Genomic DNA, 15,663 nt, shown 5'->3' on the forward strand with positions numbered 1-15,663 from the left:
GAATTATACATTCTATTTATTAGCAATAACACTACTACTACTACTACTACTACTACTACTAAACATGACTGATATTTTACCAAGGGTGTGGTGCATTGCTGCAATATTATTCAAAACTTCCACTTTATGGCTCGAGACCCCCTTTTCTTTATTAGCTTCATTATCAAGCAAAGTAAGGGCTTGCTCATAATCTACAAAAAAAACATATGTACATACAATTAGCATTTTTATTTATAAGCTAGATTAGTTTTTGGCTTACACTTTAATGCGCGCGCACTGTCAGTGTCATCATGTAATTGAGCCATCTCAATAGCAAGTGATGCATCACTATCGTCATTTTCCAATGCCTTGTTGAAAAGTGCTAATGCCTGGGGTTTCTTGCCTTCCATAGCATATAATGATCCAAGTACCTATAACCCATTAAGCTTTTTAGATTTTCTCTTTTCTCTTTCCTTCTTAAGTAAAACATCTTTTTTTTTAAATATATATATATATATATATCGCTGCTATTATTATTGTTATGTTTACTAATTCTACCTTCATCACTTCAACGCACTGGGGTTCAGTTTCATATAACTTTTCGTAAAGCTGAATAGCAAGATCGTATTCGCCTGAAAAATATAGATAAGTACATATATATATATATATATTATAAGAATAGTTTCCTGGCCTATATTACCTCTCTTCAAATGCATCTGACCCAGTCCATATTGTCCAAGTATATGATCTGGATTGAGTTCAAGACATTGGCGATAGAATTTGAATGCATCGTTGTATTCTTCCTAAGCACTTTAATATATAAATACAAACTCTAACAGCCTCCAATAACATTCCCTAAAACCCCCCTAAAACAAAAGAAAGAAACAAAACAAAATACCATTTGATGATGTGCTCTAGCAATTTGATAAGAAGATTCTGCTTTGATCACATTGTTAGATGCATTCCCCATTGCCTTGGAAGCAGATTTGACTGTCTATTGAACACATTAAACAAGAGAAAAAGTTAAAATTATTGTTACTATTGCTATTGCTATTTCTTCTTCTATTTTCCATGCTTATTATTGCTATTATTACTATTATTATTATTTCGGTTTGTACCTTTTCAAAGTCGCGTGTTAAAAAGAAGTGGTTTGCGAGCATATTGAGTACAACAGGATGTTTTTTGTCAGACTTGTGAGCCTGCTGCATGTATTGAAGACCGTTTCTCAGCGAGGTTTCTTGTTGTAAAGCTCCATGTTCATGTTTCTTGGACTCGTTCAATTCAATGATAGCGAGCATAATCAATGCTGTAGGATTGGGTTTTTCACTCTAGATATTTACCCAAAAATTTGAATATACATTATTATGTTATATTAATATTAATATGAATTATTATTATTTTTAACCTGCATATACATCTAGATCAATTCAGAAAACTGACTGTCTTACCAATTCAATAGTGCGTCGTAAAGCAACCTTGGCTTCATCATACATGCCTAACTGCCCAAAGCATTGGGCGATACCCAAACGAATCTCGACATTTGCAAATTTCCCGCGAGAGTACATTAGCGCTGTCTGATAAATCTTTAATGCCTGTTTGTAATTCTTGATGTGGTAGTGAATCTTGGCTTGTCCAAGTAATGCAGGAATGCAGTTTGGTCTTTTGTCGAGCAACATGGAGAATACACGCGATGCTTCGCTGATATCGCGACGAAGGAGATGGTAGTTTCCTTTTACAACAAAGGTTTGCTCGTACTGGTTATGGATCCGATCGGCTTCGTTGATGAATTGGGTTGCTTCACTCATATATTTCTGTTTTTCGCTACCGTCGGCTTTTCTTGCCAATCGCATGTTGAGTGTGGCAATAAGTGTCAGGAGAGGAAGCTTCTGGCGAGGCTGTGTGTGTGGGGAACGGCTGGCTACGTTGTTGAGGATGAGATGAAATCTATACATCTATATACATATATATATCGCGTTGGAATACAAGCGGCCAGCAAGGTGTTTACCTGTGGTAAGAGCTGCCTGAATCACAGAGATTGCTTGCTCGATCTTGTTTTGTTCATAATATTCGATCTATAGATGATTTCGAAAATGAGAATCAGCGATGCGGAGAGAAGGATGAGTAGAAAAAGGAAAGAATGGCGAAGGAAAATGTATGAAATAAAGAAAGAAAGAAAATAAGAGAGAGAGAAAGAGAAGAGAAGGGTATAAATATTTATTGGCGTTTCATACAGCAAGCATTCTGTAGTATGGCAAGGCGACACCTTCTTGCCCAAAGATGTCAGTGAGCTCGATTGGATTACTAGGCAAGTCATTGCATACAACTTCTAACACTTGCTCATGTTGAAGAGGTACTTCAATTGTATTTGATCTCGTCGAATATGAATTTCCAAAGCTCGCAGCAGTAGCCATGATGTCGAATATTGAAGAGTCGGTGAACCAAGATGTCAATAAGCTTCGGTTTTCTCGAATAAGATAGCGGAGGGATGCGCAACTATTGCCCTAATTGGTGACGTCGCTGCCATTATACAGTATTCTTCACCCAATAAATGGAAACAGATATTATTCAATCATTGATTAATAAATGATATAGAGCTATTCCTTTGGGATTAGGTTGAAGTGTGATACACGTCTTTATTATTTCAATTATATATATATTTATTGTTCAATTATTATTATTATTATTATTATTATCTATCTATTTTTATATTATTTTTAAATGGTATAAAATTAGGAAAAAGACAATAGAAGTATTGAAACAAGTGGTATAAATTTACTATTATAATAATAATAAGAAATGCTTATTTTATTTGCCTAAATAAAATAAGGTTAATAGTAAATACAACAAAGCAGCTTTGAAGAGGAAGGAGGAGGAGAATTTAGGCTAGTAAAGTGAGAAATGATTTTTTTAATCTTCCCACTGCAAAGGATGCTAGTTTATTAGCATACCTACACTATTAACCCTACATGCTACTAAATCCACGAAGGATACTCTACTTCAATGGCTTCTCTACTGCAGAATCCAGACAGAATATTTATCAAGATGTTCTACGAGTAAGAAAATTGACGGCCAGCATTCTTATTAATATAGGGAAAAATAGAGTAAGACCAATTGTAATAATACCAAGAAAAGCAAGAGAGAGAAAACATAGAAGAGGAAGACAAGATCAATTGCTGCTTCTGCTTCTGCTACTAATTTTGCTAATGCAGAAAAAGGGTGATACTTATAGATCTACCAATTATTATAATACCTTCTAATACATAAACAGTAATAGAAGGCGCTGTATATCCTCTATGTCAACTTATGACAAGACCAAGCTGCGTACCATTTGCTTTCGTAGCGGCATGTTTGGGAAGGATGCTATATCTTTTCGCTATCATCGAACATGCGTAGCTGGTGTCATTTACCAACAATTGAAATACAGACAAAATTGTGAAGATCTACTGTTGGTAACAGTAGACGAGATTCGCCCTTCCAAGGTAGCATCTCATATATATTTTAGTTTTGTGTTAATATCTTACTGTTATTTAATATAGCTTTGACATCCTCGCAAAGAAGCTAACTTTACTCATGCTATTAATATGCTCTACCCTTTACTCGTTCCCCAGAGATCGGGAATAGTACGATAGCGTGATGTAAATGCAATAAAAAAAAGTATCTTTGGCATTACAAAGCAGGGAGTAAATGAGCAAGGACAACAAGCAACCTTTACAAAGAGTCGTTGAAATAATATATATATATCGTCGTATCGAACACGGTTTTCCGTATAAGCTATTTAGATCTGTACATGTAAATAGTCTACAAATTAATCCTTATTTACCTAAAGGCTAACAGCGACTAATTTTTTTTATCACTCTGTCTACAACCAAATCTTAACTGATCTAAAGAAAATCCTAACTCACCTCAATTTCAAGCTTAAATAATGTGCTACTACTATGAGGGAAAATGGGTGTTTAGGGTGTATTTTTTTATGTTCCCCGGGTTGTGCTTAGAGGTATATCTTGCAAAAATCTCTTATGAAAATCACCCTTTTTTTTTTACCATAGTGTATGAATAAACTGACATATTAAAATTGGTTAAAGAAAAATAAAGATAATACATATAATTGTTTTCAAATATATATATATATATATATATATATATCTCCACATAGACACACATACTTTCTCTCTATCTCTCTTTCTCTATCATAGTGCAAAATAAGCAAATAGTAATCGTTTAAACTGACCTATGTGACTTGTTATTGACGAAGACAAAGAGAGCGTCTTTGGAAAATGAAAGATTCCCTTGTCTACAGTCTACATCATGTCTGAGCGAAAGGTCCTCAACAAGTATTTCCCACCTAATTTCGATCCTTCGCAGATCCCAAGGCAGTAAGTAATCGAGTATTATGAGATGAATAAAGAAAAAAGAAAAAGGGCATTAGACTGATTAATGACTTCAGGAAGAAGCCAAAGGATCTTCAGCACAAGGTTAGACTGATGGCCCCTTTCTCCATGCGATGTGAGAGCTGTGGCGAGTACATTTACAAAGGAAAGAAATTCAATGCAAGAAAAGAAACTGTCGAGGGCGAAGCATATCTTGGCATCAAAATCTTTCGATTTTACATTAGGTGAGTGTTTGAGTGTAATGTACTGCGCATACATAGATTCACATACATACACACAGAGAGAGAAAGAGAAAGCTCGCATATAAAATAATTCTAATGTGTATAATTTTTTCTATTTTTTTTTTTGGGTAGATGTCCCCGTTGCTCGGCTGAAATTACGTTCAAAACAGATCCAAAGAATACCGATTATCTTGCAGAGAATGGTGCAAGTCGTAACTTCGAGCCATGGCGTGGAGAGGGCGGAGAGGATGATAAGGGAGGTGTCGATGAAGAAGAAGAGGAAAGAGAAGATCCAATGCAGGCGCTAGAGAATCGAACACTGGACTCAAAAAGAGAAATGGAAATTATGGATGCTCTAGATGAAATCCGAACAAGAAATGCTCGAAGTGAGCGTGTAGATGTAGATGACGTATTGGATAAGTTTTCAGAAGAAGATCGGGAGCAAATCCAGTTAAGACTGACTGCAGAAGAACAAGAGGATGAAGAAGTCACAATATCATACTTCAAGTCAGGGGATGGTGAACGTGTGCGAAAGCTGTCAGATACAATAGAGCCGGATGCAATTACACTTGTCAACCAGTCTGAGGCAGCGAAGGCACTGACTTCATTTAAGGCATCATCATTCTCACAGCAAGCTAAACGAAAGAAGGAGACTGAGAAACATAGTCTTGGGCTTGTGGTGAAAAAGAAGAAAACGGAAGAAAAGCCAAAAACAGTAACAGCAGCGACTGCAGCAACTGCTCCTAATGCATTGTCGATGCTGGCATCTTACGATGACTTGAGCGATGATTCGAGTGAAGACTAGAATGATATACATCTAACATGGAATTTTTCTTTTTTCTTTTTTCTTTTACCCACGGATGCGATGACGTGACTGCATAATGTACCCCACATTCTGATCTACACACAACAGAGAATGAAATGAAAAAAAAGGGAGGGAATATTATGAAATGTATGTATGTTATTGAGTGATGGAGTAAGTGCAAGAAAGACAAAGGCAAAAAAAAGTATACACGATGAAGAATTAGAAGATTGGATTGGCAATAGGTGCGGGTGGTATAGTTGGGGTCAGGATGAGTTTGTATTCTGTAAGCAAAAGAGCTTGATCTAATTTGATTTCAACCTCTGCAAGTTCAGGGCCATCCACATTAGGTAGTGGTGGCTGTGGTTGGGTTGGCTCAAGCTCTGTGATAACTAGCGAGCGTAGTGGTGAATGAAGTTCTTTTGGTGAAGGCGCATGTTGCTTTAAGTCTTCTAGATCTTCCTCAGCATCCATTACTCTTCGATTGGTGCGTCGAGTGCGTTTATTGAGTACTTCCTCTGCGTTACTTATTGTTATACAGAGTAAGAGACGCTCTCGAATGCTGTATTTTGGTTTTCTACGACGGTCGTCACGATCGAGCTTCTTGCAGCCTAGGGTGAGGGCTTTTGTGGCAATTTGGCGTGGTGAGAGTGTGGCGACAAAGACTGTGGTGGGAGCCTTGCTACGGTTTGACCAGAGGGCAGCCATGTGTATAAACTGACAGCAAAGATAAGGCGTGGAGAGGTACTTTAACTGCGAAGAGAGTCGATATAGACACAAATATTACTATGCACTAAGAGGAGCATTGAGCGGCCAGCAGGAACAAATGCGAGCACAAAAGATCCTGCAACAACAAAGGAAAGGGGGGCAATGAAGAACATCAGCCACTGTATTGACCCCCCATCATTTTATATCACACTTCACGGCCAATTTCGGAAGGACTCCCACATGTCAATACAAACCCCATTTTAGATGCGGGGGACACATTTCAGTTCCGATACCTCTTTGAAATACAAGCTCTTTAGTATCAAAAGTAAATCGTCATGGTTCCCATATACTAAACAGAAACAAGCTTTTATTGTATTGCCACCACAATACCTACTTTTACCAGCAGCGTATTATCTATATGTTAATTCTTATACTTGGAAAACAATTCCATAGAAATTCGGGACATCTTCTTTTAATAATACTATTATTCTTAGGACCAACCTAAACAGCCATTATCTTTCTTACACAAAAGAAAAACATATAAAGTAAGAATGGTAACTTTTGTCACTTTGAGAAAATTGAATGTCCTTAATAGCATTTGTTTTTTGGAAAGTAACATATATGTTTTGGTTTAGGACATTCAATTTTCTCACAGAGACAAAATTTACCGTTCTTACTGTATTCGCAACATCTTAACCAATTATTTCAATTGCTTTAAATAATCGTATATCTTATAGGTTAGTTGAATCGTTTTCTTATTATTGACCATCCCAAAACTGACAAGGCGAGATACTGTTTAACGGTGATCTCCATTGGATCATTAGACTTCGCGTTGCTTATCACTTGATTAGAGTCTGAGTCTTATAAGCTCAACAATTAGTTACATGTCAAAAATCTGCCGATGCAAGCAACCTTTTATTACAATTATTAGTAATTTTCAAAGATAGAATTATAAGTCTTTATTAATTTTATGGCTTTTAGGCTTTGGCCCATGGTTTATTAGTATGAGTTTGTTGTTGTTGTTGTTGTAAGGACAGAAAAGAGAGAAAGAAATAGAGGCAAAAACATCTACAATTCAGTCGGTTATTTCACAGTTTAACTATATAGTTAAATGTAGTATATACAGCCATTATAGCAGACTTGTCGGCTATCTTTTATTGCTCAAGATTCACTGCATCATTGCTTTAGTCATTACACTTCTTCCATTCACATTGATAACTTTCTTTTTGTAAAAAGAAAAAAAAAGCAGTCTAGTGAAACACTGCCGAAATATATACTGTCCGACAAAGTCCGAGCCGAATCCAGCGCACAATCTAGGCGGTCATTTAAATATATTTCTCGAGTTTTTTTTTTAAAAAGGGGAAAAAAAAAGAAATAGAATTTTGTGACGAGGGTCAGCGGTAAAGCCATATGATACTACCATATTTGGACACTTCTACAAAACTACCAAAAGGTATATTTCAATAAACTCAGTCTTGTTAATAAATAATGAAAAGCCTTTCGCATACCATTAAGATAAAACTATCACTAAAATTACTCCCGTATTGATCGTTAGATCACAAGTCTATTAATCTCATCAGTATTTCATAACCCCAAATTCAAAAGGTCAAAAGAGAGACTTACAATATCATAATCTATAAAACTCTTTGTGTATATATATTCCAAAGCTCCATAAAGGTACCTGAAAATAAGCATACGCAACATGGCCAGGACTAAATTTCTCAGCCACCTTTCGTATTCTTCCATACTTTCTAGAAAAGTATTGTTTTTTAGTAATAGCAGCAGATCTTGCAAGATGTAACCAAAAGGTATGAACTAGGTGGATTTCCAGAGAAAGAAATAGGAAATAATTTTAAGAAAAAAATCAAGATAAAATCATGTACTTTAAAATTGGTTGACTTGCATAAGGAATATTGATATAATTGAGGTGGTGATTGGCACCTGCCACCTCTTGAATAGATACATCCGTTAGGATAATAGTAAATATATAATATAAATGTATATATGTAGATTCAGAGTAAGTTAAGCTACTAATAAAACATCTGTCTCAAGAAGACCCAGCCCCAAAGAAGAATATAGATTATTAGCTAGCTTGTAAACGCTTTGTTTCTTTATTGGTGTTTATAAAGGAATGTTCATGAAAAGAAAAAAAGAAAGATAATTATGGTCATTTGGGGACTCTCTAGTTATAGCCATTTGGCTCGTATAGCTCATTAAAAACAAATAAAAGAATACTTTAAGAAAGAAAAATAGGTGTATTGTTTACAGCCTATCCCTCTCTCCTTATTTCATATCAGAAACTACTTTGGTTTACTTGAGCCCCCTTTCTTAGTTCTTAACGTCTGTCCTGATCCGGAAAATACATGTGTCTTTTTGACATCGCTTTCTTCTTCTGTGCTCTTTGGAGGAACAACCTTGTACCCAAAGAACAGTTGGCCAAATGGAAGATTGAGCGGTCCATCGTCGTTAGGATCAAATCGGCTTTCCTCTCCAAAGTCTGTATCCACATCCATAGGATTTTCGGTTCTTATTGGTCTTTTTTTTTGGTTGGAAAATAATGAAGTGTATATCAACATCTTGTAAAATACCAATACCAAGCTGTTACCACAATACCCCAGGCTCATACACCATACACTTACTCTTTTCCTTTTCCTCTCAAACTTTGTCCGCTTCCACTAAATGCAGACGTTTCGGTTTTTTTTGGTGTTTCTGGAACATCAATAACCATCTGACTCTTCTGCAAACACGATACAAAGTACATAATTAGCCAAAATACACGAAAACACAATGTATCATATATTTATTTATTTACCATTGAAGGTGTAGGTGTAGGTCTGCTTGGCTCAACATAACCAACAGGTGGCGCAAAATCGACCTATTTATTTTTACGTATACATATATAAGTAAAAGTATAAAAGCGTCAACAACCTATCCAAAATTTCTACTCGGGACTTAGTCTACCTCCAAATCGGTCTCAACGATAGATATACCACCATGATCTTCGTGATTAGGCTTGACTTCCAGTACTTTAATTTCGTATACTTTACTATTGTAGTTGATCTGAATCATATCTCCGGCCGTCAGTGTTGAAAAGTTGCGCAGAGCATTCTCAAGCCTATGATCGATAATTAATAATTAATAAATATATTCATTGTATTTAATTAATTAACCTATTTTTTTTCCTTCGTTATATTTACACTGCTCTATGATCACTGATATCTAAAAAGTCTGTCGACTGAGGTTGAATCTTCACAAAAGATCCAAGTGGGAGGGTAATATTTTTAACTTCGATAAGGTTTCCAGGTTCGACCTTGAGAGATTCCATCATCTACGTAATTAAATTATGTGTAAGATAAAAAAATAAATCTTCGCAGGTCCCAGTATCAGCACTATAGCCTACCCATTGTGGAAAATATGCTCGTCCTTCCTCTGCGATAAACTCAAGTACACCTGCATGTGTATGCTTCTTCTCTTGCCCATTATTCAAACGGAAAAGCATAGGATATGATATATTCAGCTGAGCTAGATGTAATAAGAACATACGCATTAAATTAATTCTCTGTTATTACTCATATATCTACTTTTTATATGCTTTTAAGAAATAAATAAAAACAGAAAAACTCGACTTACATAATTTCTCTAATGCTGACTGCGGAAGAATGACTAAAATCACACATTGGTTTATTAATGATCGTGTGTTTGAAGGATTGCTTTTATATATAAGAAAAATATAGTTTACTTTTTCCACCATAATTGACGTTTTCTCTTTCGCTTCCGTGTTGCATCATTGCAATAGGATAGCATCGATATAGTTCGAGAAAGCCTCTATTGGGGTTCAAAATACCAGCTAGAGGATTACGCATGTTAAAGTAAGCGGCCCCAAATGGGTTCTCATCGTCAAATCCTTCTCCGTTGAACTAAATTTAGAGTGTTTAATGAAGGTTGCCAAGTTACGACCGAAATTGGCTTACCATGGGTGCTTAATAAGGTTTTATATGAAAGAAAACGTCTCTTGGTGACGTTTATTCAGCAAACCTCACTTCTTTAGTTGCTCGCTCGCTTTTTTTTAAAAGAGCGCAGATCGGACAGATAGGTCTTACCAGCCCGTCACAAATGACGCAGCTAATGGCTGCGAAACGGGGAGAGAGAAATACCGATGGCCAATCAGGCATGTTGCAGGATCGTGTTTAATACAATCGTGATCTTTTCATGATTTAATGAATTGCTTATGATTCATTACATTTACAGAGAAAACTCAAGGTAGAGATGTATTTTGTAAGGCTCCTTCTTAATGAGTAATGATCAAAAAGGGATATATAAATATATCAGATAACCTTAGTAAATAGCCAGACGAAAAGCCTTAAAAACTTTAATCATCCCTAAGTTGAAACCTTTTGAAAGATTTATCTTACATATTATTCTTAAATATTTTGAAATGTCTCCTAAGCTCAAGCTGTAATTATGAAAAGTGGTATTATAACTGTGATATTGAGATATATTCAGGCCTATTTTACTTTAAAGAAAAAAAGACTACTGTGCATTGAGATATTCATAGGTGTTGGCAGTGAACCTTTAGCCTTTTCTTTGTAATTTGGAAAATACGAGTATATATATATATATATGAATTAAACTCAACAGGAACAGTACAGAATTGTATCTGTGTGCAGCTGTATGCATAGCTAGAGGTTGTTTGTCTGATAAAGTTGCTGCAGAATATATGCTGGTCTTTGTTGGTCTGCAGATTTATTCAGACAAAACATGTGTACCTGACATCTATCTGAAGACATTATCACACTAAAGATAAAGATCCCGCTTTAAAGTACAATATTGTATACCTATTATTTAAAGTATATATATATAAAAGACGTAAAGCTATGTATCTCTTATATGTATACCTTATTTTTGGGTAGTAAAGGTAGCGGATAACCAGCTTTTTGGTAATTTCAAAAGGTCCACTTAATACTTGGCCATGAAAGATAAAATGCAAGAGTGTTTATTGATAGATGATAATAATAAGTGATCTACAATAATATGGCTATTATTGTGCGAAATAAGATGCGTGGATATTCTTAGATGCTTCTTAGAAATAAACCATAATTAGCTATGAGTATTTACGTTCAAGTCTTGTCCAAATGAATAAAGCAAAACGCAGTCTATGCTACCATTGTTTACTTTTGAATTATTTGCTACAAAATATAATATATATGTTAAGCCATATCAACAATTGGTATCGTTTTTTATCGATACGTAAGGAAGAAGAGTATATATATATGTAAATAATATTCATTTGCAAAAGACAAACATTAAGGTATAGACACATGCTTGTACAGAAGAATATCCTTTAAATAATTTTAACACACATGCAGAAAGACAAATACAAGGAAAGCCAAAGAAGGGAAAGAAAGTGAGAGAATCAACAAGAAGAAATATGATTAAGATATGCAGTGAATAAGAAGGGGATGTGGTGATGTGGTGATGTGTATATGAGTGAGTGAGTGAGTGAGTGAGTGAGTGAGAGACTTTAGCATGGTGGAGGACTAGTGCGAGTGGGTAAGCGACTTTGAGGACGAAGTGAGGTTCTGTTGTTTTTCTTGTCAAGTACAGAAACTGCAGGCCGGATAGGAATGCGGCTAGGAACGGTAGGAGCGGTAGGTACACCAGGCTGATTAATTTCGGCCTTAATCGTGGGGCTTGTTTTTTTAGTCTTGGAAGCAACCGGGGGACGCATGCACGGCTGCTTAGGCATGTTGGTTGGAAGTGCATGATTTCGTGCAGTGGCTTTAGTAGGGGGTAAACGTCCGCCAGTATGGAGTCTATTCAGGGTTGTTGGCTCTGGTGCTTTGCGTTGAGTAGTTAATACACCTCCACGAGATCCAATGCGAGAAATTGGTCGAACGAGGGAGTTCTTGGGTGATAGTGCAGCTTTAGACGCCACCTGCTTGGCAGGAGGGGTTTGAACAGTAGGCGTGTTGTGGTGTTGAAGGTGGCTGCGCGGTATGAAAGACTGGCTTGCCTTTCGAGAACGCGAATTGACAGTTGTGATATTGCCTGAGCTAATTCGGGGCGCATCCTTTACCTCTTCCTTCACATAAGGCAGACGTTGCTCTTTTGTTTGTCCAGGACAGCTTGTCTCCGCAAACTCAAAGGTGGGTGAGTGCAGGGAGGGAATGGGAGACTGAGGTGACTCTGACGAGAATATATGTATATCCAAATATGTCTGTACAGCTACGTCCCTAGACAGAGAATGATTCACCTGATTTTCATGCACAATACACTCCATTAGGGCCTCATTTTCCATATTTGTAGGGGTTACTTCTACAGAATTGCACAGAGGAACCTGTAGGTCGACAAGAGGCTCGTCAATGTGTACAAAGTTTACCACATCTGGTTCCTTGTCTGCTTGATCCAAGCTGGGTTCTTCTTGAGTAACAATTGTGCAAGCCTTATCGCCGTCTAATAAAACATTTGATGGGATCTCTGTAATTTGAGAACTGTTAGTGGTTACACCCCAGTACTCAGAAATTGGCTCTTTGGCGGGAGAAGAAATAGGGTGCTCAACAAGTTGATCGTTCTCTTTGTTTTCTTCAGCTAGCAGCAGCTCATCCACAGTAATAACTTCAACATTTTTTACTTCTGGGTTTGTTTCCTTCGGAAGCAGAATATCTTTAGGTGTAATGAAGTTAGTGGTATCACCCAAGTTTTCTTCATCTTCTACAGCTGATAATAATTCTTCTTCGGCTGAAAATGATTTTATCACGGGTAGATCGCTGTTATCGTCTTTTGATTCCTTATGCACTGCTTCTTCAAGTGGTAGGGCAGCATCAGCATGGCTTACACAAGCATTCTCTATTGTCTCTGTCTTGTGTGACACTTGTTCTGTGTATACTTCATCAGGAGTAATGATAGGCCAAGCACTTTCTTTAGTCTCTTTTTCGTGCAACATTCCTTTCTCTGGTGATTCTCCAGATGCGGTAATTGCACAAGAGTCTTCCATCTGGTGCAACGCAGCTTCCTCTGGCAATTCTTCCGTGGCAGTAATGGCAAATGTGGTGTGTTCATCATTCAGTGGCTCTTCAGATGGCAATTCTTCTTTTGCAGGAATTATGCACTCGGATTCTTCTGCCTTTACAATATTTTCTTCTCTGAGTAGTGATTCTTCAATGGTAGTACTTGTACGAGTAGCATAGTTATCATCGTGTAACGCATATTTGTGCGACTCTGTGATTGCTGTCAATGTACAAGCGCTATCCTCTATTCTGCTGACTTCATTTGCTGGATGCAGTAAGTCGTTTGTAGATATTTCTTCTTCAGGAGTTTCTTCAACTGCCTCAGTCCCATCTTCGTCGTTTTCATGTTCCAAGGCATCTTCGATCACGATAACCTCAGTTTTGGAAGATGTGCAGGCACTGCTTTCTGCTTCTTTGTGCGGTTCTTTCATCAATGCCCCCTCGACAGCAGGGATGGTGTGAATTAATTCTTGCTTTTCCTCTTTAGTCTTTGATTCAATTTTTGACTCAATCTCTGATTCAACCTCTGGTTCAGCCTCTGGCTCAACCTTTGGTTCAACTTCTGGCTCAACCTCTGGTCCAACCTCTGGTCCAAGCTCTGGATCAACCTCTGGATCAACCTCTGGATCAACCTCTGGATCAACCTCTGGATCAACCTCTGGATCAACCTCTGGATCTGCCTTTTCTTCTTCTTTAGTTGTTAATTCTATGTTTGATGTTTGGGTTTCTCCTTGACATGATACATCTTCAGGCACAGACTGTTTAGCAGTGGTACACGTGTTGTTTTCTACAACATATTGTTCGAATAAATCTTCAACAGGAAAATCTATGGGCGTGGTATGACTGAAAATATTTTGTTTGGTCTCATTTTCTGTTGCTGACTCTTCAATATGCGCTTCTGCGAGTACACATGTTATTTGTTTATTATCCGGTGGCGTAACTTGTATAATAGACTCCAAAACAGCCTCCTCTCCTGCCTCTACGTCTGCTATCAGTGATATTTCAGGGATAATTGGGTCAGGCTCTGCCTCTGCCTCTGGTTCTATTGCTGTCGTTTCTGCTTCTGCTTCTGCATTTGCATTTGCATTTGAATCTGCAACTTCAACTGCAACTGCCTCTATCGCTGCATACACCTCTGTATCTGCATACACCTCTGTATCTGCATACACCTCTGTCTGTACCTCTGCTTCTGGCTCAGTATATGGTTTTAGATCTGTCTCCGTTTCTGCCTCTGCCTCTGCTTCTGCTTCTGCTTCTGCTTCTGCTTCTGCTTCTGCTTCTGCTTCTGCTTCTGCTTCTGCTTCTGCTTCTGCTTCTGCTTCTGCTTCTGCTTCTGCTTCTGCTTCTGCTTCTGTTTTTATTTTTGTTTCTGCCTCTGCCTCTGCCTCTGTCTTTGTTTCTGTTTCTTTGATAGATGGTTGTTTCAGTATTGTTACGTCGTTTTCCTGAAAATGTGTAAAGATAGATTCCATATAAGCCTTAATCAGCGCGTCTGCCTCTGTGTGCACAAAAAAAGTTGTCGCTTTGACTTACTGCACTAGAAACACTCCATACATCTGTCTTATCCGCCTGTTTCAGAGAGCTAATGCTACTATGATTTTCTTCTGGTCGGGATGGTTCTGCCACCAAGACAGGTGGATATGTTCGTTTTTCCAACACGGACCAATTTGGTTGCGGACTTGGCAAGGATTCACTTGGTATCCAATCAGCCTTGTTTTCATCTTTATATTCCGTCTTTCCCTTGGGATTTTCTTCTGTTGGCGCTGTTGACCTTGGAAGGGACAGAAGAGTATCTCTAGAAGAAGAAGAAGATAGTGATTCTCTATGTCCAATTCGACTGTGCCTATAATTTTTCTAATTGTGTCAAAAAAAATTTGATTTTTTTTTATGAAATAAAAAAAAAGAAAAACTTTTCTTGGTTTTGCCATACCGAATCTCGGTTTCCAAAGGTGGAATAGAGGCTTGAGAGATAAATTCGGGCTTGTTGGTTCGTTGAATTATCGTACTCAAGACCTGTTCACTTTGTCGCGTGCTCAGCTCTCGGGTCTCAGGGTATTTTTGGCTAGCTTCTGAATCTGTCGCACTGAAGGAAGTCTTGGGACTTGGGCGAATGACATTATTTGATACTTTAACATGATCTGGGATTAGGTGATTAGGCAAAGCAATGGCACTCGTAAAATCGTCTGGTAAACTGAGTTTCAACCATTTTTTTTCGTTCTCTTGCTTCTTGGACTGGCTTTGCGGTGGTTGTGGTGGTGATGGTGGTAGTGGGTTAGCCAAAGGAGCGACAGACGCTGTCGCAAGTTTTTCTTGGGCAGCCTTTTTTGCAGCAGCCTTTTTGCCTTTCTTTTTAAAGAAGAACATATAGGGTAAAGTAGTTACAAGAGTAAGAAGTAAAGAAAGAAGGTTTTTTTTTAGAGTTGAATATGTGTATAAAAGACGGAGTATAAGAAGGAAGGATAAACGTGTTGCAAGGCGATGTTGCTCAAGAAAAAGTAATATATATATATATATATACATGCCGCCTGCAAGTGACTTGTATTCAAAATGACATGCTA

At 37.5% G+C, this 15,663-nt stretch overlaps 3 protein-coding genes across 3 annotated transcripts; 2 read left to right on the forward strand and 1 right to left on the reverse strand.

The window, feature by feature from the left end:
- Nucleotides 1–2,979: 2,979 nt before the first annotated feature.
- Nucleotides 2,980–3,600, forward strand: PHYBLDRAFT_174717 (hypothetical protein; the record flags this gene model as incomplete). Its single annotated transcript, XM_018437323.1, has 3 exons — nucleotides 2,980–3,032; nucleotides 3,248–3,487; nucleotides 3,516–3,600. 3 exons carry the CDS (start codon nucleotides 2,980–2,982, stop codon nucleotides 3,598–3,600), a joined length of 378 nt encoding a protein of 125 aa, XP_018285050.1.
- Nucleotides 3,601–4,284: 684 nt separating this feature from the next.
- On the forward strand, nucleotides 4,285–7,352 carry PHYBLDRAFT_156613 (hypothetical protein; the record flags this gene model as incomplete). Its single annotated transcript, XM_018433500.1, has 4 exons — nucleotides 4,285–4,352; nucleotides 4,424–4,591; nucleotides 4,721–5,267; nucleotides 7,335–7,352. The coding sequence occupies 4 exons, from the start codon at nucleotides 4,285–4,287 to the stop codon at nucleotides 7,350–7,352; spliced, it is 801 nt and encodes a 266-aa protein (XP_018285051.1).
- Nucleotides 7,353–8,398: 1,046 nt separating this feature from the next.
- On the reverse strand, nucleotides 8,399–9,961 carry PHYBLDRAFT_156614 (hypothetical protein; the record flags this gene model as incomplete). The annotated part of the gene is made up of 8 exons (XM_018433501.1): nucleotides 8,399–8,633; nucleotides 8,738–8,835; nucleotides 8,911–8,973; nucleotides 9,060–9,213; nucleotides 9,296–9,426; nucleotides 9,499–9,620; nucleotides 9,729–9,761; nucleotides 9,838–9,961. The coding sequence occupies 8 exons, from the start codon at nucleotides 9,959–9,961 to the stop codon at nucleotides 8,399–8,401; spliced, it is 960 nt and encodes a 319-aa protein (XP_018285052.1).
- Between the last annotated feature and the right edge of the window lie 5,702 nt (nucleotides 9,962–15,663).

The sequence above is a fragment of the Phycomyces blakesleeanus genome (genome assembly GCF_001638985.1).
Source record: "Phycomyces blakesleeanus NRRL 1555(-) unplaced genomic scaffold PHYBLscaffold_32, whole genome shotgun sequence".
In the NCBI taxonomy this organism is placed as follows: domain Eukaryota; kingdom Fungi; phylum Mucoromycota; class Mucoromycetes; order Mucorales; family Phycomycetaceae; genus Phycomyces; species Phycomyces blakesleeanus.